The sequence below is a fragment of the Pseudophryne corroboree genome, chromosome 1 (genome assembly GCF_028390025.1).
Source record: "Pseudophryne corroboree isolate aPseCor3 chromosome 1, aPseCor3.hap2, whole genome shotgun sequence".
Taxonomy (NCBI): Eukaryota; Metazoa; Chordata; class Amphibia; order Anura; family Myobatrachidae; genus Pseudophryne; species Pseudophryne corroboree.
The window spans coordinates 347,942,112-347,969,270 of record NC_086444.1 but is presented as its reverse complement, the minus strand read 5'-3'; the positions used below and the strand labels follow the sequence as shown (position 1 = coordinate 347,969,270).

The 27,159-nt window shown below is 45.6% G+C and overlaps 1 protein-coding gene across 3 annotated transcripts in view; it reads left to right on the top strand.

The window, feature by feature from the left end:
* The window catches only part of LOC135069606 (uncharacterized), a 110,435-nt gene extending 86,718 nt beyond the window's left edge, over positions 1-23,717 (top strand). For all 3 annotated transcript variants that reach the window (XM_063964698.1, XM_063964697.1, XM_063964699.1), the window contains exon 7: positions 21,998-23,717. In XM_063964698.1, coding sequence (XP_063820768.1) covers positions 21,998-22,690 — 693 coding nt within the window. In that variant the 3' untranslated portion in view covers positions 22,691-23,717. The remainder of the gene's footprint in view (positions 1-21,997) is intronic.
* Positions 23,718-27,159: the final 3,442 nt, after the last annotated feature.

Sequence of the window (27,159 nt, the reverse complement as noted above, 5' to 3'; positions counted from 1 at the left end):
GCCATATACAATGCCCTTCTGCAGGCCTCACATCTTCTTCAAGAAAAGGCCATTCAGGTCCAGTCGGACAATGTGACGGAAGTAACGTACATAAACCGACAGGGCGAAACAAAAAGCAGAACAGCAATGTCAGAGGTGTCAAGAATTCTCCTCTGGGCAGACAGAAACGCTGTGGCGTTGTCAGCGGTCTTCATTCCGGGAGTAGACAACTGGGAAGCAGACTACCTCAGCAGACACGACCTGCACCCGGGGTAGTGGGGCCTTCACCCGGAAGTGTTCAGGCGCTTGACAAGTCGATGGTGATATCCACAGATCGACATGATGGCCTCTCGTCTCAACAAGAAGCTCAAGCGGTATCGTTCCAGGTCGAGAGACCCACAGGCGGTGGCGGTAGATGCCCTGACGACTCCATGGGGTCTATTAGATGGTGTACATGTTTCCTCCACTTCCTCTGATCCCAAGAATTCTAAAGAGAATAAAAAGGGAAAAAGTTCAAGCAATTCTAATTGCTCCGGACTGGCCAAGAAGGGCCTGGTACGCGGACCTTCTGGAGATGCTCCTCGAAGATCTGTGGTCTCTTCCTCTTTGCGAGGATCTTCTGCAACAGGGCACGTTCGTCTATCAGGACTTACCGCGGCTACGTTTGACTGCATGGAAGTTGAATGGCTGATTCTAGCCAGGAGGAGGATCCCTAACAAGGTTATCCCGACTATGATCCAAGCCAGGAACGGGGTAACGTCTAAGCATTACCATCGTATTTGGAAGAAATATGTCTCTTGGTGTGAGAGCAGAAAATTTTCTGCGGTGGAATTCCATCTAGGACGTTTCCTGCTTTTTCTACAAACATGAGTAAATGTGGGCCTACGTCTGGGCTCCATAAAAGTCCAGATTTCGGCCTTGTCCATTTTCTTTCAGAAACAATTGGTTCTCTCCCTGAGGTCCAGACGTTGTGCCTCCCACGGCACCTTGGGATCTCGATGTGGTGCTGCATTTCCTCCAATCGGACTGGTTTGAACCGTTACAGGAAGTGGACGTAAAATATCTTACGTGGAAGACCGTCACACTGTTGGCCTTGGCTTCAGCAAGATGTGTGTCGGAGCTGGGGGCTTTGTCTCACAAAAATCCCTATTTAATTTTCCATGAGGACAAAGCTGAACTCGGAACTCGTCAGCAATTTCTTCATAAGGTGGTGTCTGTGTTTCACATCAACCAACCTATTGTGGTTCCGGTTGTCCGGTTGTCACCGACACCTCTGCTACTTCAAAGTCTTTGGATGTCGTGAGGGCTTTGAAGGTGTATGTGAAAAGAACAGCTCGTCACAGAAAGACGGACTCGCTGTTTGTTCTTTATGATCCCAATAAGATTGGATGTCCTGCTTCAAAGCAGACAATTGCACGCTGGATCAAACTTACTATCCAGCATGCTTATTCCACGGCAAGTTTGCCATGTCCAAAATCTGTACAGGCCCACTCTACTAGGTCGATGGGTTCTTCCTGGGCGGCTGCCCGGGGTGTCTCTGCTTTGCAGCTCTGCCGAGCAGCTACTTGGTCAGGTTCGAACACGTTTGCAAAGATCTACAAGTTCGATACTTTGGCCTCTGAGGACCTTCAGTTTGGGCAATCAGTACTGCAGGAACCTCAGCACTCTCCCACCCGGTGTGGGAGCTTTGGTACATCCTCATGGTACTAAATGGACCGCAGTATCCTCTAGGACATAAGAGAAAATAGGATTTTAATTACCCACCGGTAAATAATTTTCTCGTAGTTCGTAGAGGATACTGGGCGCCAGCCCAGTGCTTCGTTCTTCCTGCACTGTTACTTGGATAAGTAATGTTGGTTCAGCCGTTACTGTTCCTGTTTCAAGTTTGGTTAGCTTGGCTTTCCTCTTGTTGTGTGTGCTGGTTCGGAATCTCACCACTATCCTTATCTATCCTCTCAAAGTATGTCCATCTCCTCGGGCACAGTTTCCTAGACTGAGTCTGGTAGGAGGAGCATAGAGGGAGGAGCCAGCCCATACTATCAAATTCTTAAAGTGCCCATGGCTCCTAGTGGACCCATCTATACCCCATGGTACTAAATTAACCCCAGTATCCTCTACGGACTACAAGAAAAGGTTTTACCGGTAGGTAATTAAAATCCTATTTTTCTAAAAATAGAAAATTTCCAGAACCCCCCCAGCTAATAATTTGTGTGTGTGTATTGCATTAAAAAACCCATTGATATTTCTTCATGTAACCTCCCTATGAAATGTCTTTTAGGAGGCCGATTTGGGAGACGCATTGGGGATAAATGTTAGAGACTTGGCAAAATGCAGTTTGATTTGTGTAAAAGTAAAATTGATAAATTACTGTATAGATACAGGATTCCCAACCACGGTCATCAAGGCACACTAACAGTCCAGGTTTTAAGAATATCCATGCTTGAGCACAGGTACCTGTTATTTTGATTTAACCATCTGTGCTCAAGCATGGATATCACTAAATCCTGGACTGTTAGTGTGCCTTGAGGACCAAGGCTGGTTGTACCTTCCTGACTATTTTTGTGTCCAAAAATTAGGAATCTCTAACGAGAAGTTACCAATTTAATTTCCCATATTCTCCAAAGCCCCATCCCATGTGACCATAAGTGTTTTTTTCTTCTCCCTCTGGGTCTCCCAATGACAATTAGGCACCAAAACAAAATAATATGTCCCATATCTTCTGCTACCACCTGTCAGATAGCTGCTGATTAGAAACAACTTCCCCCTCTTCTCTACACTCAATAATAGCCTGCATTTAGCACATACACTGAATGGAATACATGGCCAATATAATTAATAACTCTTCCAAATCTGAATGGGTTTGGGGCCCCTAGCACGCCTCAGAAAACATACCTACTCCCAGGTGCGAATTGGCTATAGGGCCCTTTAGGGAAATTCCAGGCAGGCCGACTTGTCTGTGGGGCCTGTTTTGTGTGTCATGTGGCCCCACCCAACACATGACAGGCATGCTACTGCACTCAGTGTCACGATCCGGGTATCTGGACGCCATTACCTGCCGTTTAGGTGTCTTCTGAGACTGGCCCAGCGTTCCAAATCCGGATCTCATCTGTGTCAACACTCTGCACATCCCTCCTGTCATTCTGAGACACTACCACAGCGGCGCCATGTTTGAATCCAACATGGCGTCTCCCGTCCTCCGCCGCCGTTACTGTGTTATTGCTGCAGGTTCTCAGAATCATGTATCATGCCTGCCGCGGCCTCTGCTGCCCTCCAAGTGTCTCAGCATATAACAGTCATCTGGGGTCTCCTGTCTTCCGCGGCCGACGCCGCCATTATCTCTATGTTTGCACATTTCATTCCAAACCAGGTTTTCCCTCCAGGTTCCAGCATGGGCGCAGCCATGTTGGATTTGATCACATGCTCCAATTCCTCCAATCCACCATCCCTGGAATCTGCATAATTGCCCAGCCAATGCCTGCATAGCAGCAGGTATAAGTATCCTGTGTCTGGGCCAGATAGATGTCAGTGCTTTGAATGTCATACCTTGTTCCAGTCTCTCTCTCCTGTGGCTTGTTTTTCCAGGTTCCAGTTCCTGTCTCCAGCATCCACAAAGAGACCCGCACCTGCTTTCCATCTTGCAGTGCAGCCTTGACTCTACAGCCTTCCGTGGCTGTCCAGTTTCCAGCTATCTACTATCTGCTTCCAAGCAGCCAGCTTTCAACTGATTCCAGCTTCTACCAAACACCGGTGCTGATCCAGCGGATCCTATCTTACCAGCAGTATCCACTACCACCGGTAATCATCTTTCAGCTATTCTGTTTCTACGCTCCCTAGCATCTCACATCATTCACTCTGTGTTTTATCACCTGGCTGGTTCCATCCAGCATTCACTCCGTGACTTTAGTACCTGGCTGATTCCATTCAGCATCCACTCTGCATTTCATCACCTGGCTGACTCCACTCAGCATCCACTCCGTGTCTTACCACCTGGCTGGTTCCATCCAGCTGATACAGCAGCATACTCAAGTTACAGATTCACCTGCTACAACTACTGGCATGTTCCTCGGCTATTTCTACAACTACAACCAGGCCTGGTAAGGTGATTCCATCAAAGGACTTTTACATCTGTTCTAAACCTACCAGTGCTCTGAGAAACCTTCTATGGTTATGTATTCCAGGAACTGTGTTATTTGCCACTGTCTTTGCTAAACTTGAATACTGCTTGTTATCACACGGAGTCTGTTAATAAACTTTTATTTTGAATTTTAAACTGGTTGTCATGGTCACACCTTCGGGTAATCATTCTGCACTTACATGTCCAGGGGTCTGATTAAACCTCCCAGGTTTAATTTCATCTCAGCCCCTACAACTGAGGCTTCCTCTCGTCAGCCTAAACCCTCAGTTGTGACAGTAAGCACTGACCATATGAATCCAGCCGGAGACCAGGATCAAGCGGCTAGACCTATGCAAGAACTGGCAGCCAGACTCGAACATCAGGAGGCTGCACAAGGTCACATCATCCGCTGTCTCCAGGATTTCTCTACTCGGCTGGATGGGATTCAGACGACCCTCCGTGGACCTGACACGTCTGATGCATCCACCACAGTGACTCCAGCTGTAACCCCACCCACCTTACCCATTTCCATACCACGTCTTCATCTTCCAACGCCAGCAAAATTTGACGGATCTCCAAAGTTCTGCAGGGGCTTTCTCAACCAATGCGGAATCCATTTTGAGCTTCAACCTGGCAACTTCCCCAGTGACCGTACCAAAGTTGCTTATATTATTTCTCTCCTCAGTGGCTCAGCCCTTGATTGGGCATCACCGTTATGGGAGAAGTCTGATCCCCTGCTGTCCTCCTATACTGACTTTATAGCATCCTTCAGGCGCATCTTCGACGAGCCGGGCCGGCTTTCCTCTGCTTCATCTGAGATTCTCCGTCTACGCCAGGGAACACGTACTGTGGGACAGTATCTTATACAGTTCAAAATCCTGGCATCTGAACTGGCCTGGAACGACGAGGCCCTGTATGCTGCATTCTGGCATGGCTTGTCAGAACGCATTAAAGATGAGTTAGCTACCAGAGACTTGCCTTCTAAGTTGGATGAGCTAATTTCACTATGCACGAAGGTTGATCTACGGTTCAGAGAGAGAGCAACCGAGCGAGGAAGATCATCCGTTCCTAAATCTTCTGCTCCTCCTCCTCGTCAACCATCTCCATCCAAGGATGAGCCTATGCAAATTGGTCGTTCCCGTCTATCTCCCGCTGAGCGCCGAAGACGCCTCTCCGAGTCTCTATGTCTCTACTGTGCAGCTCCGTCGCACACTATCAACGCCTGTCCCAAACGTTCGGGAAACTCCAGATCCTAGCTCGCCAAGGAGAGGGCCGGCTAGGAGTAATGATCTCCTCTCCATCTCCTCATGATTGTAACCTCCCAGTGTCGCTCCAAATTGCTCAACGTTACAGGAACGTCATTGCCCTCCTTGATTCCGGAGCAGCTGGGAATTTCATAACCGAAGCTTATGTTAAACGGTGGTCCCTACCCACCGAGAGACTGTCCTCGTCCATCTCTTTGACTGCCGTGGATGGCAGCAAGATTTTTGACGCAGTCATTTCCTTAAGGACTCTTCCAGTTCGTCTGAGAGTGGGAGTTCTTCATTCTGAGTATATTTCTTTTCTAGTGATTCCAAGAGCCACACATCCAGTGGTTTTAGGCCTTCCATGGCTCCATCTCCACAACCCATCGATTGATTGGACGACTACGCAAATACTGGCATGGGGTCCCTCCTGTGCTGAGACTTGTTTAGCCAAAGTTCTTCCTGTTTGTTCTTCCTTCCCCAGGTCATCTGATGTTCCACCTCCTCCATATCAAGACTTCACGGACATGTACAGTAAAGCCTCTGCTGATATCCTTCCTCCTCATAGAGAATGGGACTGCCCAATCGACCTCATTCCAGGGAAGGTTCCACCGCGAGGCCGAACTTATCCGTTGTCTCTGCCTGAGACACACTCCATGGAAGAGTACATCAAAGAGAACCTGGCAAAGGGTTTCATCCGACCATCTTCTTCTCCAGCCGGCGCAGGCTTCTTCTTCGTTAAGAAGAAAGACGGTGTTCTGCGTCCGTGTATCGACTACAGAGGTCTGAACGACATTACCGTTAAGAACCGATACCCTTTACCCCTGATTACAGAACTCTTCGATAGAGTTAGTGGTGCAACCATTTTTACAAAGCTGGACTTGAGGGGTGCCTACAATCTCATCCGGATCCGTGAGGGTGACGAGTGGAAGACCGCCTTTAACACCCGTGACGGACATTATGAGTACCTCGTCATGCCCTTCGGATTGAGCAACGCTCCAGCAGTCTTCCAGCACTTCGTGAATGAGATCTTCAGGGACATCTTATACCGCCATGTCGTGGTTTATCTAGATGACATCCTCATCTTTGCTAATAATCTAGAAGATCATCGTTTCTGGGTAAAGGAGGTTCTTTCCCGTCTCCGTGTCAACCACCTCTATTGTAAATTGGAGAAGTGTATGTTTGAAGTTAAAACCATTCCGTTTCTAGGTTACATTGTGTCCGGTTCCGGACTAGAGATGGATCCTGAGAAACTCCAAGCAATCCAGAATTGGCCTATACCCTTAACCCTCAAAGGGGTCCAGAGGTTCTTAGGGTTCGCCAATTATTATAGAAAGTTTATACGAGACTTTTCCACCATTGTGGCGCCTATCACTGCATTAACCAAGAAAGGTGCTAATCCGTCCAAGTGGTCCGAAGAAGCTACGCAGGCCTTTCACCTTCTGAAGGAATGGTTCATCTCTGCACCAGTTCTGAAACAGCCCGACACCGACTCTCCTTTTATCTTAGAGGTAGATGCCTCCTCCGTTGGAGTAGGAGCGGTGTTATCCCAGAGGGCCAAAGATGGACATCTACATCCTTGCAGTTTCTTCTCCCGGAAGTTCTCCCCAGCTGAGCGCAACTATGCCATTGGCGATCAGGAGTTGCTAGCCATCAAGCTCGCTCTGGAGGAGTGGAGATACCTGTTGGAGGGAGCTTCTCATTCAATCACCATACTTACCGACCACAAAAATCTTTTATATCTAAAAGGCGCACAATGTCTGAACCCTCGTCAGGCCAGATGGGCACTTTTCTTCTCTAGGTTTGACTTTAAACTCCAGTTCTGTCCGGGTTCTCAGAATCGTAAGGCCAATGCCCTTTCCCGCTTATGGGAGCAAGAAAATGAGTCCGAGTCTGCAGACAAGCATCCTATTATTAATCCGTTGGCATTCTCCACGGTAGGGATGGACTCTACGCCCCCGCCAGGGAAAAGTTTTGTTAAGCCAGTTCTAAGGAAGAAGCTCATGCATTGGGCCCACGCTTCCCGCTTTGCTGGACATACAGGCATTCAGAAAACCCTGGAGTTTATCTCTAGGTCCTACTGGTGGCCAACTCTGAAGAAGGACGTTATGGAATTTATTGCCTCCTGCCCAAAGTGTGCCCAACACAAAGTCTCCCGCCAGTCGCCTGCGGGGCAACTGGTTCCATTATCTGTTCCCCGTTGACCATGGACCCATTTGTCGATGGACTTTGTTACCGATCTACCTATCTGCAACAAGTTTAATACCATCTGGGTGGTAGTTGACCGGTTCACCAAGATGGCACATTTCATCCCTCTCACCGGTCTTCCGTCAGCTTCCAAGTTGGCTCAAGTGTTTATACAAGAGATCTTCCGACTTCACGGTCTTCCTGAAGAGATTATCTCGGATCGTGGAGTACAATTTGTAGCCAAATTTTGGCGAAGTTTGTGTCAAGCCCTCCAAGTCAAGTTAAAGTTTTCCACAGCTTACCATCCTCAGACCAATGGTCAAACCGAGAGGGTGAATCAGGACTTGGAAGCCTTCCTCCGTATATATGTGTCTTCCTCTCAAGATGACTGGGTTCAACTCCTTCCTTGGGCCGAGTTCAGCCACAACAATCAATACCATTCCTCATCTTCTTCGACACCATTCTCCATTAATTATGGATTCCACCCTAAAGTCCCAGAATTTCAACCGCTTCCCGCAACTTCTGTTCCAGCAGTGGATGTCACCTTGCGTCAGTTTTCAAATAACTGGAAGAACGTCCGCGCAGCCCTGCTTAAAGCCTCATCCAGGTATAAAAAGTTTGCCGATAGGAAGCGTAGAGCGGTTCCTGCTCTCAAGGTGGGTGATCGTGTGTGGTTGTCCACGAAGAATTTGAGGTTGAGAGTTCCCAGCATGAAATTTGCACCTCGCTACATCGGTACCTTCAAGATTGAACAAGTCATCAATCCTGTTGCCTACAGATTACAGTTACCACCCTTCTTGAAAATACCCAGGACATTTCATGTTTCCTTGTTGAAACCGCTGATCCTGAATCGGTTTCATTCCGCACTTCCTCCAGCTCCCAAAGTTCAGACTCAACGGGGAGTCGAGTACGAGGTGGCCAAGATTTTGGACTCACGTTTCCGTTACGGTCAGTTACAGTATCTCATTGACTGGAAGGGCTATGGTCCTGAAGAACGCTCTTGGACCAATGCCTCAGACGTCCATGCTCCTGCCTTGGTCCGAAATTTCCACTCAAAGTTTCCTTTAAAGCCTAAGAAGTGTCCTGGGGCCACTCCTAAAGGGGGGGGGGTGCTGTCACGATCCGGGTATCTGGATGCCATTACCTGCCGTTTAGGTGTCTTCTGAGACTGGCCCAGCGTTCCAAATCCGGATCTCATCTGTGTCAACACTCTGCACATCCCTCCTGTCATTCTGAGACACTACCACAGCGGCGCCATGTTTGAATCCAACATGGCGTCTCCCGTCCTCCGCGGCCTCCGCCGCCGTTACTGTGTTATTGCTGCAGGTTCTCAGAATCATGTATCATGCCTGCCGCGGCCTCTGCTGCCCTCCAAGTGTCTCAGCATATAACAGTCATCTGGCGTCTCCTGTCCTCCGCGGCCGGCGCCGCCATTATCACTATGTTTGCACATTTCATTCCAAACCAGGTTTTCCCTCCAGGTTCCAGCATGGGCGCAGCCATGTTGGATTTGATCACATGCTCCAATTCCTCCAATCCACCATCCCTGGAATCTGCATAATTGCCCAGCCAATGCCTGCATAGCAGCAGGTATAAGTATCCTGTGTCTGGGCCAGATAGATGTCAGTGCTTTGAATGTCATACCTTGTTCCAGTCTCTCTCTCCTGTGGCTTGTTTTTCCAGGTTCCAGTTCCTGTCTCCAGCATCCACAAAGAGACCCGCACCTGCTTTCCATCTTGCAGTGCAGCCTGACTCTACAGCCTTCCGTGGCTGTCCAGTTTCCAGCTATCTACTATCTGCTTCCAAGCAGCCAGCTTTCAACTGATTCCAGCTTCTACCAAACACCGGTGCTGATCCAGCGGATCCTATCTTACCAGCAGTATCCACTACCACCGGTAATCATCTTTCAGCTATTCTGTTTCTACGCTCCCTAGCATCTCACATCATTCACTCTGTGTTTTATCACCTGGCTGGTTCCATCCAGCATTCACTCCGTGACTTTAGTACCTGGCTGATTCCATTCAGCATCCACTCTGCATTTCATCACCTGGCTGATTCCACTCAGCATCCACTCCGTGTCTTACCACCTGGCTGGTTCCATCCAGCTGATACAGCAGCATACTCAAGTTACAGATTCACCTGCTACAACTACTGGCATGTTCCTCGGCTATTTCTACAACTACAACCAGGCCTGGTAAGGTGATTCCATCAAAGGACTTTTACATCTGTTCTAAACCTACCAGTGCTCTGAGAAACCTTCTATGGTTATGTATTCCAGGAACTGTGTTATTTGCCACTGTCTTTGCTAAACTTGAATACTGCTTGTTATCACACGGAGTCTGTTAATAAACTTTTATTTTGAATTTTAAACTGGTTGTCATGGTCACACCTTCGGGTAATCATTCTGCACTTACATGTCCAGGGGTCTGATTAAACCTCCCAGGTTTAATTTCATCTCAGCCCCTACAACTGAGGCTTCCTCTCGTCAGCCTAAACCCTCAGTTGTGACACTCAGTACACTGCATTGTCCCCATTCATACTGTCATTCCATCCCTGCAGTACAGCAACTCTGCCATCCAGTGAAGCTGCCATGGCTGCACGGTATGTGATAACTCCTGTGCTGCCCATGTCAGGTCACTTCTACAAAAATTTTATAGGGTCACTTTTAGTTCTCAATCTGCCCTTGGTCTGAGACACAACTGCACAAAAGATGCAAGGAAGGCCGCAACTGCATACAATGAGGCCCTATGAGTAGGGATCCTACCCCCTTCATCAGACCACACTCCCATTAGGGCTGGTTTCCATCCCAATCTGTCCCTGCCTACTCCATTTGAGTTAGGTTGACTTAACTAGTTTGGTGCCCACCCACTTGAATATCTTCCTTTTTTTTTTTACTTCCCTCTTCTTCTATTTCTGTGTCTAAGCCTCTTCTCCTTTCTTCTCTATACAGTCTGCCACACCATCATCTCTCTCGCACCCCTCTATTTGTAAGATTGCTCACTGTACAATATTGTAGACTATGACTGAGAAAAACCGAAGCGGATAGAATGTCTCTTTGTTGGCGCACAAAAGGATAATTCATTAAAATATAACTTTTATTGTATACATAAAACTCATCTAAACACGAAATAAGGGCAATACATGTATTACAAAAAGTGAAAAATATATATAAAAAAATAGTGATGTTAAAATCAAGGCACGCTACCCATCTATTATATCTTAATTGATACCATGACTGAGGATGAAGTACCACACTATTCCATTAAAGGATTTATTTGAGTATTGAAGATATAATCTCTATTGGAAAATTCAATGCGGGTAAGTATTGAAGGTATAGTGTCTATTAAAAAAGATCAATGTCAGGTAATTATGAATAGTAATGAAGTATGCATGTGAGACACTATATGTATATGAATTCACTTATTACAATCACTCCGTTAATCTGGATTATCTCCAAGTAACAGGTAAGTAGTAGTAGAGTCTAGAGACAGGGCTGCGAGCATATACGGACCTCCAGTACACACCATTAACATGTATTGTAAAACACGACGTGTCAGCTAAAATTCTTGTAGTAAGTATTAATTAAATATCCAGATGTATCTTGGCAATAATAGATATAAATATAACTGCAAAAATAGTTTATCCACTGTACAAAGGTAGGTATTTATTGTGGATAAGAGCTTGCAGTTAGTTTACCAATATGTATAGTCATAACTGAGCATATATCTGAGAATTCCAAGTTGTGTGTTGTTTAAATATGTCCCACCTGCTGTAGTGGTAGTTCATTCTCACAAAACACTGCTATGTGTCTATATGATAATAATTAGACTAAAGAATGTGACAACCCATGTCTACTTAATAGCGTATAGCGAGTGTTGGTTAAATATCGACATGTCTCTTTGCCATAATAAATATAAGCATAAGTGCAGGAATAGGTAGTTTATCCACTATACAGAAGTGGGTATTTATTGCAATGAGATACTTTAAATTAAGTTACCATTGTGTGCAACCATAGGTAAACAAGCATAAGTTTGTTTATTTCCTTAAATTAGTTATATTTTAAATCTGCACTTCATCTACAAACCTGCATGAGTCTGTTTGTAGCTTTAAGTCACAATTCATATCTGCACAGTGTTTACGATTGCCTCAAGGCCCGTATACACTGGCTGATATATCGGCCATTCTCTTGAACGGCCGATATATCGCGGGTCCGTCGGCCAGTGTGTACGGCCGATACGTCTGTGAACTCTGTCGTTCACAGACGTATCGCGTCGGCCCCGCAGCACAGCCGACGGCCAATATATCTACCAATATATTGGCGCGTCGCTGTGTGTGTACGGGCGGTCGGCCGACCGCCCGTACACATGCTGCGGCGGGCGACGGTGATTGACAGCTGAACTGGGCGGGCATGTGTACACGCCCGCCCAGTTCATGATGTCAGTCCCTGATGGATCGGCCAGTGTGTATGCACAACACACTGCCCGATCCGTCCATAGATATATCTGCCGATCAATTGATCGGCAGATATATCTTCCAGTGTGTACCCACCTTCAGAGCTGGATGTTAGCATAAATTGATACAAATTTAGCAGTACAGTATGTTGGCAATCATTGCCTTCAGTGTAGAATGAGACTTGTAAACTGCATTTTAATACAATGTATCATTCCTGTTAGTAACATTTATTACACACTGGGTAATTCATAGTTGATCGCAGCAGCAAATTTGATGGCAGTTGGGCAAAACCATGTGCACTGCAGGTGTGGCAGATATAACATTTGCAGAGAGAGTTAGATTTGGGTGGGTTATTTTGTTTCTGTGCAGGGTAAATACTGGCTGCTTTATTTTTACAGTGAAATTTAGATTTCGTTTGAACACATCCCACCCAAATCCAACTCTCTCTGCACATGTTACATCTGCCCCCCCCTGCAGTGCACATGGTTTTGGCCAACTGCTAACATATTTGCTGCTGCGATCAACTCTGAATAAGGCCCACAGACTTCTGCTCTATGCCTATACAGTGGTAATCAATGTATGTATATGGGACAATAAACTTATGTGACAAATGATGTGTAATAGTATGTATATAATTTTACATATAGAATTGTTGTCCTTTATAATATATTATCTCAATTAAACTTTAATTTGGTTAATGCGCTTCTGTTGTTGCTGTGATTTTATTTACACATGCATGGTTAACTCAGATGCCAGGATTGCAGTTTGATCTAATATGTCCTTATTATATCATTAGCATCCGTGTATCACAAGCCAGTATTAATGGCGACACTATTACAGAATTTACCATATATTGCCTCTTATAGCACTTAATTCAAATACTAGTAGCTCTTTTAAGAGTACCTAAATAGCTGTCACTGAGCGATCCTGTATTGTTGTACATTCAATTATATTAACACATTGATCTGGAGCTGCCTCAGTAGCACAATTCAGCGCCGTATCTACCTATGGGCAAGCGGTGCCTGGCACACAGCGCAAAAGCACTGTGGGCGCAGGACCGCCTCCAGAAACCAGGGGGAGGGGGCACGACCACCGCCGATCGCTGCAGCGCTGGCAGTGATGACCGAAGATGTACGCCTGTTCCCTTCTCCTTCAATTGCCGCTGCCACCAGCGCTGTAGCTGTCCGCCCCCTCCCGGCTCCCCACATCCAGCCGCAGCTAATCCTACACTCAGGGCCGCCTGAAGCCCCGCCCACTGACTCGTGAACCCCCCACCCAATGTCTGTCTGCTGTATGCAGATTATTACACTCACAGCAGCAGCCGGGCAGTGACAGAGCGCTTCTAATGCGCTCTGATCACCGCTCCCCGCACCACCCGTCTTCTACTGCAGTGTGTGGAGAGGGACTCCTGGGGAACAGAACAGAAGTCGGCAGCTGAATAGACAAATAAACAGTGCAGTACACACTCTCACTCTCTCTAGTCTCTTCTCACACACACACACACACACACACACACACACACACACACACACACACACACACACACACACACACACACACACACTCCCCTCTACCTAGCTAGTGTAACATGGCTCTTCTATGGTGTAACATGTATAAGGTGACGGACGGACGCTACTGCTCTCTGTAATGTGACTGATGGCCGCTCCTGTGCGGTGTAATGTGACTGATGGACGCTACTGTGCGGTGTAATGTGACTGACGGGCGCTACTGTGCACTGTACTGTGACTGACGGGTGCTACTATGCGGTGTAATGTGACTGACGGGTGCTACTGTGCGGTGTAATGTGACTGACAGGCGCTACTGTGCGGTGTGGTGTAATGTGACTTACGGATGCTGCTGTGCAGTGTAATGTGACTTACGGACGCTACTGTGTGGTGTAATATGACTTATGTTCCTCTGTGGTGTAATGTGACTGACTGATGCTACTGTGCGGTGTGGTGTAATGTGACTGGCGGACGCTGCTGTGCGGTGTAATGTGACTGACTAACGCTACTGTGCGGTGTAATGTGACTGATGGATGCTACTGTGTGGTGTAATGTGACTGATGCTACTGTGCGGTGTAATGTGACTGATGCTACTGTGTGTTGTAATGTGACTGACTGACGCTACTGTGCGGTGTAATGTGACTGACCACTATTTTTGGCACAGGGCACCAAAATGTCTAGTTACCACTCTGGCCTGCCTAATGTCTAAAAAAGGGGGACTGCCTGCCATAATGTGGAAAAAGGGGGACTCTGCTGCCTAATGTGTAAAAAGGGGACTCTGCCTGCTTAATGTGTAAAAAGGGGGACGCTGCTGCTGCAATGTGTAAAAAAGAGGGACTCTGCCTGCCTAATGTGTTAAAAATGGACTCTGCTGTTGTAATGTGTAAAAAGGGGACTCTACCTGTCGTAATGTGTAAAAAGGGGGACTCTGCCTGCCATAATGTGTAAAAGGGAGCTCTGTGGCCACGCCCTTCCCCATGAAGCCTCACCCCTATATTTCTGTCGCGCACCTATGGCACACACTGACTTTATTTTATATATGGGGGTGGGGGGGGGGTGCAGATGCTATTTCTTGCACACAGCGCTAAAATGACTAGTTACGGCACTGGCACAATTATAATATACTTAGTTCAATAGAGGGTAACGGCCATAACGCCACGACACGAGTTTCATGGGTAAACTTTTTCACAAGCTCTGAGGCAATCGTAAACACTGTGCAGATATGAATTGTGACTTAAAGCAACAAACAGACTCATCATGCAGGTTTGTAGATGAAGTGCAGATTTAAAATATAACTAATTTAAGGAATAAACTTATGCTTGTTTACCTATATTTGCACACGGTGGTAAATTAATTGAAAGTATCTAATTGCAATAAATACCCACTGCTGTATAGTGGATAAACTACCTATTCCTGCACTTATGCTTATATTTATTATGGCAAAGAGATATGTCGATATTTAACCAACACTCACTATACGCTATTAAGTAGACATGGTTTGTCACATTCTTTAGTCTAATTATTATAATATAGACACATAGCAGTGTTTTGTGAGAATGAACTACCACTACAGCAGGTGGGACATATTTAAACAACACACAAATTAGAATTCTCAGATATAAGCTCAGTTATGACTATACATAGTGGTAAACTAACTGCAAGCTCTTATCCACAATAAATACCTACCTTTGTACAGTAGATAAACTATTTTTGCAGCTATATTTACTCTATATCTATTATTGCCAAGATGCATGTGGATATTTAATTAATACTTACTACAAGAATTTTAGCTGACACGTTGTGTTTTACAATACAGGTTAATGGTGTGTACTGGAGGTCGGTATATACTCACAGCCCTATCTATAGACTCTACTACTACTTACCTGTTATTTGGAGATAATCCAGAAAACCAGAGTGATTGTAATGAGTGAATTCATATACATATAGGGGCTCACATGCATACTTCATTTCTATTCATACTTACCTGACATTGATCTTTTTTAATAGACACTATACCTTAAATACTTGCCCGCATTGATTTTTCCAGTAGAGATTATATCTTCAATACTTACTCAAATAAGTCCTTTAATGGGATAGAGTGGTACTTCATCCTCAGTCACAGTATCAATTAAGATATAATAGATGGGTAGCGTGCCTTGATTTTAGCATTACTATTTTTGAATATATTTTTTCACTTTTTGTAATACATGTATTGTCCTTATTTCGTGTTTAGAGGAGTTTTATGTATACAGTAAAAGTTATATTTTAATGAATTGTTCTTTTGTACTCCAACAAAGAGACATTCTTTCCTCTTTGGTTTTTCTATATCCATATATCTTGTCTCTGGCAGCACCCCTGGAACTCTCTATAGATGGATACAAGTCCCTTCTGATAAATACAGGTCGGGGTATTTGTTAATTTATTGAGCTTATTATACTGGTGCAGAGATTCATCCCCATTTCTCATACGTCCTAGAGGATGCTGGGGATGACATCAAGACCATGGGGTATAGACGGGATCCACAGGAGACATGGGCACTCCAAAGACTTTTCATTGGGTGTGAACTGGCTCCTCCCTCTATGCCCCTCCTCCAGACCTCAGTTTTAGAAATGTGCCCAGGTCGACTGGATGCACTCTGAGGAGCTCTACTGAGTTTCTTTGAAAAGACTTATGTTAGGTTTTTTATTTTCAGGGAGATCTGCTGCCATCAGACTCCCTGCTTCGTGGAACTGAGGGAGCAGAAGGAGAACCAATTTCCTCAGAGTTCATGGCTCTGTTTCTGGCTGACAGGACACCATTAGCTCCTGAAGGGAACTGAACGCTAGCCGTGTCTAGATGCTCACTCCCACAGCACGCCGTCACCCCCCTCACAAAGCCAGAAGTCAGAAGACAGGTGAGTAGGAGAAGAATGATCTTCAATCAAGTAAGTGATGGCTGAGGTGCGGAGCGGCTGGCGGAAGCGCAGCGCGCCATTGCTGCCCACACACACAGATACTGCAGGGAGCGGGGGGGGGCGGGGGCCCCTGAGCAGCAAGAAAATTACCTCAAGCTGGCTAAAAGGGGGCATAAGATGCCCAGCCAGTATAAATATTGTCTTGGGTATTGTGGGGCGGAGCTTCTTCCTCAGGCAGCCAGCACACTACTCAGCACCATTTTCTCTCTCTCCTCAGGCTGCAGAGAACACGCTGGTCCTCTCCTCCACTTCTGACAAGTACAGGGTGCTATAAAGGGGGGGCACAAAGCGATTGTGGTGCATTTGATAGTGTATATTACTATTTAAAAGCACTTTAGGGCTGTGGACATACTGTGTTCACAGGCAATACTGGTGCTGGGTTTGTGAACTGGCTGCTCCTATCCTGTGTCCCTCTGACAGATTTTACTGAGGGTCTGTCCCCAAAATTAGTCTCAGTGTGTCTGTGAGTGTGGTATACACGTGTGAGGCATGTCTGAGGCAGGGAGTTCCTCCCCGGAGGAAGCCGTTTTAGGGAAACAGAGTTGTAATGTGGTGGCGCTACTGGCACACCAAGAGCCTGCATGGGTGAAAGAGCTACGTGACAGTATGCATCTGATTAACCGTAGATTAGATAAGTCTGAATCTAAGGCTGCATGCTGGAGAAAATCTGTGGAAGATGTGATTTTTCAGGATGCTGTTATTCCTTATGCGGGCGGCCCCTCTGGGTCACATAAGAGACCATTTGCAAATGTTGTAAACACTGATACCGACACGGATTCTGATTCTTGTGTCAACCATAGTGAATCCAGACAGATAGATCATAAATTGGCAAAAAGTATACAATATATGATTGTGGCTATTAGGGACGTATTGGAGGTTACAGAAAGCACTCCTGTACCTCAGGAGAAAGCTTATTTATGTAAGGAAAAGAAATCCAAAGTCACGTTCCCTCCTTCACACGAACCAAATGCTCTGTTTGAAGGGATGTGGGTGAATCCTGATAAAAAATTTCGTATTCCCTAAAGGATTCACATAGCTTATCCTTTCCTGGTTGAAGACAGGAAAAAATGGGAGTCAACCCCTGTGTTAGACAGTGCACTTTCCAGGTTGACAAAGAAGGTAATTCTCCCTGCTCCTGGCACAGCTTCTCTTAAAGAGCCGGCAGACCGCAAAATGGAAACGACATTGCAATCCATTTATGTTACCAATGGTACACAGCTCAGGCCCACCATTGCCTGCGCATGGGTGAGTCGCGCTATTGAAAAATGGTCCGAAAGCGTGTCATCAGAAATTTACACGATTGATAAAGATGAGATACTCCTTAAGCTAGGGAATATCAAGGACGCTGCCGCCTACATGCTGGAAGCAATGAAGGATATTGGACTCTTGAGTTCACAAGCCGCTACCATGGCAGTATCGGCTAGGCGGGCGTTATGGATTCGCCAGTGGAACGCGGATGTAGATTTCAAAAGAAACATGGAGGCTCTCCCATATAAAGGTGAGGCCTTATTTGGCGATGGTCTGGATGCGTTAGTCTCGGCGGCTACCGCAGGTAAGTCAACTTTTTTCCCTCTGCGCCTGCACCGGCAAAAAGGACAGACCTATCACCCGCAAATGCAATCCTTTCAGCCCAATAAATACAAAAAGGGGAAAGAAGCCCACACCGGCTCCAGGTTCCCAAGAGCAGAAGTCTACCCCTAATTCTGCCAAATCCCCAGCATGACGCTGGAACTCCCTTTCGGGAGGCCGCTCGGGTGGTGGCACGTCTTAAACTCTTCAGCCAGGATTGGATTCTGTCTGGCCTGGATCCCTGGGTGTTGCAAATAGTATCCCAGGGATACAAACTAGAGTTTCAAGACGTTCCCCCATGCCGATTTTTCAAATCGACCTTGCCAGCTTCTCCGCCAGAGAGAGAAGCAGTAACAGCGGCAATCCAAAAATTATGTCAAGACCAGGTTATAGTCCTAGTACCGTTGTCACAACAAGGGCGGGGTTTTTATTCAAGCCTCTTTGTTGTTCCGAAGCCGGACGGCTCGGTCAGACCGATCCTAAATCTAAAAGATCTGAGTTTCTTCCTGAAAAGGTTCAAGTTCAAGATGGAATCACTTCGGGTGGTGATTGCCAGTCTGGAGGAGGGGGACTACTTAGTGTCGGTGGACATAAAGGATGCTTACCTGCATGTTCCCATTTATCCTCCTCACCAGGCTTATCTGAGATTCGCAATTCAGGATTGCCATTACCAATTCCAGACGTTAGCTTTCGGTCTCTCCACAGCGCCGAGGGTATTCACCAAGGGTGATGGCGGAGATGATGGTTCTCCTTCGTCAGAAAGGAGTCAATATAATCCCTTATCTGGACGACCTCCTGATAAAGGTGAGATCCAGGGAGCAGTTATTACAAAACATATCCCTCTCCCTGTCAATACTCCAACAACACGAGTGGATCATAAATTACTCAAAGTCACAGTTGGAACCGACGACAAGGTTGTCTTTCCTTGGGATGATTCTGGACACAGAAGTTCAGAGAGTATTTCTTCCGCTGGAAAAGGCTCTGGAAATCCAGAAAATGGTAAAACAGATATTGAAACCATCAAGTGTGTCGATCCATCAGTGCATTCGGTTGTTGGGGAAGATGGTGGCGGCCTACGAGGCCATACAGTTTGGCAGGTTCCATGCCAGAGTATTCCAGTGGGACATGTTGGACAAGTGGTCGGGGTCACACCTACACATGCACAGAAAGATAATCCTGTCGTCAAAAACCAGGATTTCGCTCCTGTGGTGGCTGCACAGCTCTCACCTGCCAGAGGGACGCAGGTTCGGGATTCAGGACTGGGTCCTAGTAATCACGGATGCAAGTCTCCGAGGCTGGGGAGCAGTCTCTCAGGGAGAAAACTTCCAGGGACATTGGTCACAACAGGAAGCCTGCCTTCACATAAACGTTCTGGAGCTAAGAGCCATTTACAACAGCCTTCAACAAGCGGTACATCTTCTTCAAGACCGTCCCGTGCAGATCCAGGTGGACAATGTAACAGCAGTTGCATACATAAACAGGCAGGGCGGAACGAAAAGCAGAACGGCAATGGCAGAGGCGACAAAAATCCTCCGCTGGGCAGAAAAACATCTACAAGCTCTGTCGGCAATATTCATTCCGGGAGTAGACAACTGGGAAGCAGACTTCCTCAGCAGACATGATCTCCATCCAGGAGAGTTGGGCCTCCACCAAGAAGTCTTCGCAGAGGTGACAAGTCTTTGGGGAGTTCCTCAAATAGACATGATGGCATCTCGTCTCAACAAGAAGCTTCAGAGATACTGTTCCAAGTCGAGAGACCCTCAAGCAGTAGCAGTGGATGCACTGGTGACCCAGTGGGTGTTTCCGTCAGTGTATGCTTTCCCTCCACTTCCGCTGATCCCAAAAGTACTCGGGATCATAAGAAAGACAAGGGTTCGAGCAATCTTCATTGCCCCAGACTGGCCAAGAAGGGCTTGGTACCCAGATCTTCAGCAGTTACTCATAGGAGATCCTCGGCCTCTTCCTCCTTGGGAGGACCTGCAGCAGCAGGGGCCGTGTGTGTACCAAGACTTACCGTGGCTACGTTTGACGGCATGGCTGTTGTGCGCCGTATCCTAGCCAGGAAGGGTATTCCTAAGGATGTCATCCCCACCCATATTCAGGCGAGAAAGGGAGTAACGTCAAAACATTACCACCGTATTTGGAGAAAATATGTGTCTTGGTGTGAATCCAAGAAAGCTCCTACGGAAGAGTTTCACTTAAGACGTTTTCTCCATTTTTTGCAGGATGGCGTGGAGACGGGCCTACGATTGGGATCAATCAAGGTCCAGATTTCGGCCTTGTCAGTGTTCTTCCAAAAACAATTGGCCTCTCTTCCAGAGGTTCAGACCTTCGTGAAAGGGGTTCTACACATCCAGCCTCCATTCATGCCTCCAGTGGCACCATGGGACCTTAACGTGGTATTGCAGTTCCTTCAATAGGATTGGTTTGAGCCTCTACAAAAGATAGAGTTGAAGTGGTGATGCTTTTGGCTTTGGCATCCGCAAGGCGGGTGTCGGAATTGGGGGCCTTGTCTCACAAGAGCCCTTACCTGATTTTCCATGAAGATAGGGCAGAGTTGCGAACTCGCCAACATTTTCTTCCAAAGGTGTTTTCTGCTTTTCACATAAACCAACCTATTGTGGTGCCAGTAGTTACTGACACATTCACTGATTCAAAGTCTCTTTATGTGGTTAGAGCTTTGAAAATCTATGTTACTAGCACAGCTCGTATACGAAAACAGAGGCTCTGTTTGTCCTGTATGATCACAACAAGATTGGCTGTCCTGCTTCCAAGCAGACTATTGCACGTTGGATTAGAAATACGATTCAGCAAGTTCATACTACAGCTGGATTGCCGTTACCGACATCGGTAAAGGCCCACACCACTAGGAAGGTGGGCTCATCCTGGGCGGCTGCCCGGGGGGTCTCGGCATTACAACTTTGCCGAGCAGCTACTTGGTCAGGGTCAAACACATTTGCTAAGTTCTACAAGTTTGACACCTTGGCCGATGACCTAAAGTTTGGTCAATCGGTGCTGCAGGGTCATCCGCACTCTCCCGCCCGTACTGGAGCTTTGGTATAGACCCCATGGTCTTGATGTCATCCCCAGCATCCTCTAGGACGTATGAGAAAATAGGATTTGGATAACCTACCGGTAAATCCTTTTCTCTTAGTCCGTAGAGGATGCTGGGCGCCCGTCCCAGTGCGTACTTTACCTGCAGTTTAGTTATTACAGTTACACAAGTTGTGTTATCTTGGTTTCAGCATGTTGCTGCAATTAGTTCATGCCTGTTGGCGTGTGTTATGTTGAATGCCATGTGTGCAGCATGGTTGAGGGTGTGAGTTGGTAGATATCTCACCACTAGTTAAGTAATTCCTTTCCTCGAAATGTCAGTCTCCCTGGGCACAGTTCCTACAACTGAAGTCTGGAGGAGGGGCATAGAGGGAGGAGCCAGTTCACACCCAATGAAAAGTCTTTGGAGTGCCCATGTCTCCTGCGGATCCCGTCTATACCCCATGGTCTTGATGTCATCCCCAGCATCCTCTACGGACTAGGAGAAAAGGATTTACCGGTAGGTTATCAAAATCCTATTTCCCCCCTTTCCTTTATATGACTATGATTGATACAGGATGAGTCTCCCACATTCCAAATACAGATTTTTTTGAGCAAGACTGATTGACACCTTTCCTTTCTGATGGTTCACACAAACTTTATTTACAAACAAAATTATTAAAAATATTGTATAAATCTACCTTCAGGTTGTATGTTTATGAAACATAAATGCATTCTGTGATAAGACTTGGGTCCCATCCCCAAAATATATCATTATGGTATGCAAATATTCCAAAATACAGAAAAATCTCATATCCAAAATACTTCTGGTCCCAAGCCTTTTGGATATGGGAGACTCAACCTGTATCGGCTTTGCACGAGTTGTACAAAAAAAACTTAAATCTGTTTTATATGGAGTATTTTCATGTGTTACATAAATTCACCATTTACATTTTCTCAGGGTTGTAATGCACATGCTGAAAGTCTAAGCTCTAAGAAACCCAGAAGAGCCGGTTCTGCCATACAGATTGGGGATTATTCCACTCATCTTTACTCAGAATCTCCAGACAGTAACGCCTCCTATCCCCTCACCCAATCGGCACACCTCCAGAGAACACTTGCATCGTGCAACCTGAAGAAGACCCGCCCATACTTTGGGTTACTAAATGATCCTAACTGTGTTCGCTCTGACCAAAAGTCGGTTTGTCCTAAGGAGAACCATCATTTGTATCAAAAATCTGCAGCGGACTTTACAAGCTTCTCTAACACCATATCAGATAATGGAACTCGATCCAAAGAGGATTTGGAGGATTTTGAGAAACCAAACCCTGTTTTTGTTATCTGTGAAGAGGCAGATGACCAACAGCCTTTGGTTTTTGATGATCAATTGAGCCTTTCTACGGAGTGTCTGCCTAAAAATAATGAAATTAGTTGCAAAGTAGCTGACTGCTCCCTGGCATCCAGAGAAACTAGCTCTCATTTAAGTCCATGGATGAATTCAGCAGAAGTTCCCATTTTTCAACATGCAAAGAAAAATGTATCTTTGGATTCAGCTGGGAACTTGACCAGTCATTGTACTACTGCTGTTGGTAGACTGGAATCTGCAGTGTGCGCACAATTTCCATCCCCACCAATAGGGTTAGTTACAGAATGACAGCTAATAAAAAAAACCCAGCGTGTTTCTAAAGGTTGGCACACTAACACAATTTCAAAGGAGCTAGGAACTGATGCGACCACTACTCCGTAACCTTAAATCTCTCTCTTTACAGACTCAAGAATGTCTTAAATACTTGGGACCCTTGTGTCTGATTATAATATAGTACGAGAACAGCACCATATCTTTTCTGGGTTTTCTTCTCCTGTTTTCTGTGATGGTAATAACAAAACCGTATTCTACCGTGTTGTTGACACTGAATTATACTTAATTCATTTCCCGTTTTTTGCTGCTAGGCTTAAGCTAATGTTTGTACCCAAACTGTTTACTTACTTGTGTAAATCTCAAATCTGGAGTGATATGCAGTCATTCTGGAGTACCACAATTTAACACAAAGCAATCAAAGGGTGTTGGTCTCTATGGCAATATGTCAATTTTGCACAAATTAATCCTGGTGTACATAGCACACAATCCATTTTTCTTGTAATGCACAGTGGAATATGGAACTCTACAAAGCCACAGCTACTCAACGCACAAAGAAACATTGTTTTGAACACTCCAGAAGCCATGTCAATGAGCACAGAATGCCATTTGTTCACTGCACAATCAGCCTTTACCATACACTACTGCCATGTACATAGCCCACTCCTCTTAAACCCCTACTTCCACATACTATGGATGGGCAGTGGATGTATTCAAATAGCTATGGGTCCCAACCTAAATTGTAGTTTATATTTTAATGAACAGTGTGTATGTATGTATGTGTGTGTGTATATATATATATATATATATATACAAATTAGCCAAAACACCAGTATAATTAATATCTGTTATATACAAGATAAATAGAATTGTCAGTACATGCAGTGTTTTGTGATGTTTCCATATAGGCTGTATTTCCAAAGGTCTGTAGATTAGGTTTTGAGGGAAGGGGAGAGGGTAGAGATGTATTAATAGACTACATATAAATGAATTAACAATATGGCTTATTCGAATACATGGTAGTTTAAATAAAATAATTTTAAAGACTGCAATGTAAAGAAATTTGTTTTTGTTTTTTGTTTTTTATCGACTTTCCACATACATTTATTTTTGGACTCTTTTTATTTTTGGACTCTTTATTGAGTGACCAGGCTAGGAAGCATAGATTCTTTACCTTTAAGATAACATTTCACATTAATGCTGGGTACACACTGGCAGATATATTGGCCAATCAATTGATCGGCCAACATATCTTTTGCTGATCTGCAAGTGTGTTCAAGCAATATGTCTGTCTGTGAACAACATCTTTCAGGTATTTTGCATCTGCTGTACAGCACAGCAGATGGACAATATATCTGCACGTATATTGTAGCATCTTTCTGTGTGTATAGAATAACCATCATTGGCAGATATATCCGCAGATCAATTGAACTGCAGGTATATCTGCCAATGTATGTAAATTTACACATCATTAATTTCATTTGACACCTTTATAGCAAATGTAACCCTCAATTTGATGTAATAGAAGAGTGTGGAGTTGTTTTGTAGCTTTTACTGATGACAACCCTTAAGCTGGGTGCACACTTGTCCAATCCATGGGAGATCAGACTGTTTATACAAACCTTCTGCAGACCTGCTCACAGATTCTGCAGCCAATCCTCGCTACACACTTGTCCAATTTTTCAGCAGACCAATCTGTGACCAATTCTGCTGAAAAAATGTATTTGGCTGTGGGAGAAGGGGGATATATTTATGATGAATGTAATTCATTATAATGGTCAAGGAGGGATGGGGAGAGCATGTTAATGTTCTTTTAATAAAAATAAAAAAATACGTGGGTCCCCCCCAAAAGACATAACCAGCCCGGGCTCTTTGATCCAGCCCTGGTCCACAAAATACAGGGAACAAAACATGTAGGGATAACCCTTATTTAATGAACTAGCACCAGGTTCTTGGAGCTGGTTCTAAACTTATGGGGAACAAAATGGATAGGGGTCCCCCATATTTTCATAACCAGCATCAGGCTCCACTAGCAAGGGAGTAATGCCACAGCTAGGGGACACACTTGACTGAGTCCCGCGGCCGAAGCATCCATCCCCCCTAACTAGTCATCCCAGGACGGGGGTTCCTGGGGAAGTGGGGACCCCCCCAATAAAGGGGTCCTCCCTATTTCCTGGGCACCCAAGGCCAGGGCTGAAGCTCTTGTGCATGGCCACCGCCCATCCGGGACTTTCCTGGCGGCTTCTTTCTTCAGGGGCTTTTCACCGCTCCTCCGCCATCGGACTGATAGCATCTGCCTTACGCTAGCTAATATTGGCTGGCACAAGGGGGCGGGGTGATGATGTGGCGAGCTACAGCAAAAAAAATTTTTAAATAAATTCTTTTTCATTTTTGAAGAAGACAATCATCACAAAATACAAAAAGACAAAAGCAAGAAATTTCCACATTGAAATAACAATAATACAAGAGAAAAACAATTGGTGCTGTAGGAAGTCGTCTAGAAAGAACTTCATTGTGTAAAAGCAGACACTCATTTCCTATTAGCTACCTATGTATAGTAAGTAAAATATGCAATCTTCAACAAAAAGATCATCAACCATTAAGAAGGGGGACTGAAAACCAGAAAAGGAGTAAACCAGAGGGGAGAGCAAGGGGAGGGGGGGGGGGGGGGGGGGGGGTAGGTGGGTGGAGAGAAGGCAGGTAAAAGTGCACACTTATACATTACAGCAAACCACTGTTGTGAATATCAAATATATGAATTACTAGGTTTGAGTTGCTGGTATTAAAGCAACATCGGATGGGGTAGTTTTCAATTCTATCCAATCAAACCAAATTGCTACTTAATGAGTGCTTCTCTAAGGCTGTATGGAAAATATCTTCCATGGACATATAAAAGTCTATTAGCTGGGAGCGTGGTCTGGTTTGCTGTGGAGGAAGACATGCCTAGATAGAGCTCCTACCTGCCGCCTGCTCTAATGGCTTTTTCAGCTACTTTTGGGTGACGAAATTGGTTCCCTGCCTACCCCCCGACACCTCAACTCCCCTGCAGCTGCGGGTTTAGGTCCGCGGAGCCAGGGGATCCTTATTCTGTCCCTGCGGGTTACGGCCTAAACCCCTCCCTCAGACCGGGACCTTGATTTCCTGCAGGACCCACTGCGGCTCTGTGTAATAGCGTGGTGTCCCCTCTCTCTTTACCTGGGCGCTGTCTCCCTACACCCTGCTGATGCCGTTGCTCTGCTCCCGCTGCTGCCCGTGGAGTCAGGGGACCCACTGACTGCCGCGCTTGGCTCCCAGCTCTCCTCCACGTGACGGCCGTCTCTACAAGTGGCTGCCGCTGATCCCCTTCTCCTCCCGGACCGTCCATCCTGCGGTGCAGTGGAGGTGGCTGGTGGAGGTGTTCCTGGCCTGCTATTCCCAGTCAGGGGGGCTTCAGTCACTGGGACAGTCACTGGAGCAGTAAGTACTGCTGTGTCCTGGCATCCATAGGGGAAGTGTTAAAGTCAAATCACTTTCTAACAAATATTTAAAATGCCAGCGCTAATATATACTGCAGACGCCAGGCTCATCTTATTACCATATACGATAAAAGTGCGCTGTACGTCGCAAACACTACATCCCTTAAGAGAAAACAATACACGCACACATTGTCTGAGTTCCAAAGCTCATTGATTTATATATTGGATATTAAAAGGTTAGGTATACAAAATATCACAATGTACAGTATATATATATATATATATATATATATATATATATATATATATATATAGAGCGATTGGCTGGCACTCTAAACTGACACCAACTCCCACGGTGCACACAAAAGGGGATTTAAACAGCAAGCAAATCAGGGCACTCGTGGTGTATATCTCTAAAAGAACAACTCTGTAAGCAGATAGATTTGCAAATCTATCTGCTTACAGAGTTGTTCTTTTGGAGATATACACCACGAGTGCCCTGATTTGCTTGCTATATATATATATATATATATATATATATAGTTACATGGTTATAATTGACACAGGAAGCAGTTATTACAATCTAATCCATTACAGCCAGGGCCAGTATACAATTACCATCTCCCTCAATACTCACTACGCTCCCTCTCCTCCATCTTTAGCTCTCCCTCCATGCTCACTGCAGAGTATCGGCAAAAACCCATCTCGATCAGCACCCCGCAGAAAACAGGAAACTCTTCTGTGTGGGATCAGCTATACACTGTATGTTGGGGGAGTATAGGTTTTCTGTTATTGGTCCAGGGGAGGGAAATTTCTCCTTCATGATGAGTCATTGGTCCGTTCATATGCAAGCAATGAAGATGACATCATGGGGGCTGGCCTCTGGTTTCCTGTTCATCTGCTTTCTTTTGTTCTCAGTTGAATTGTGGCTTTATATTCCTACATTTGATCATAACTACTCATTGCAATGTGCTACAACCTAATCACAGGCATCAAATTAATCCACACATTAATCTGGTTACTTTGACACCA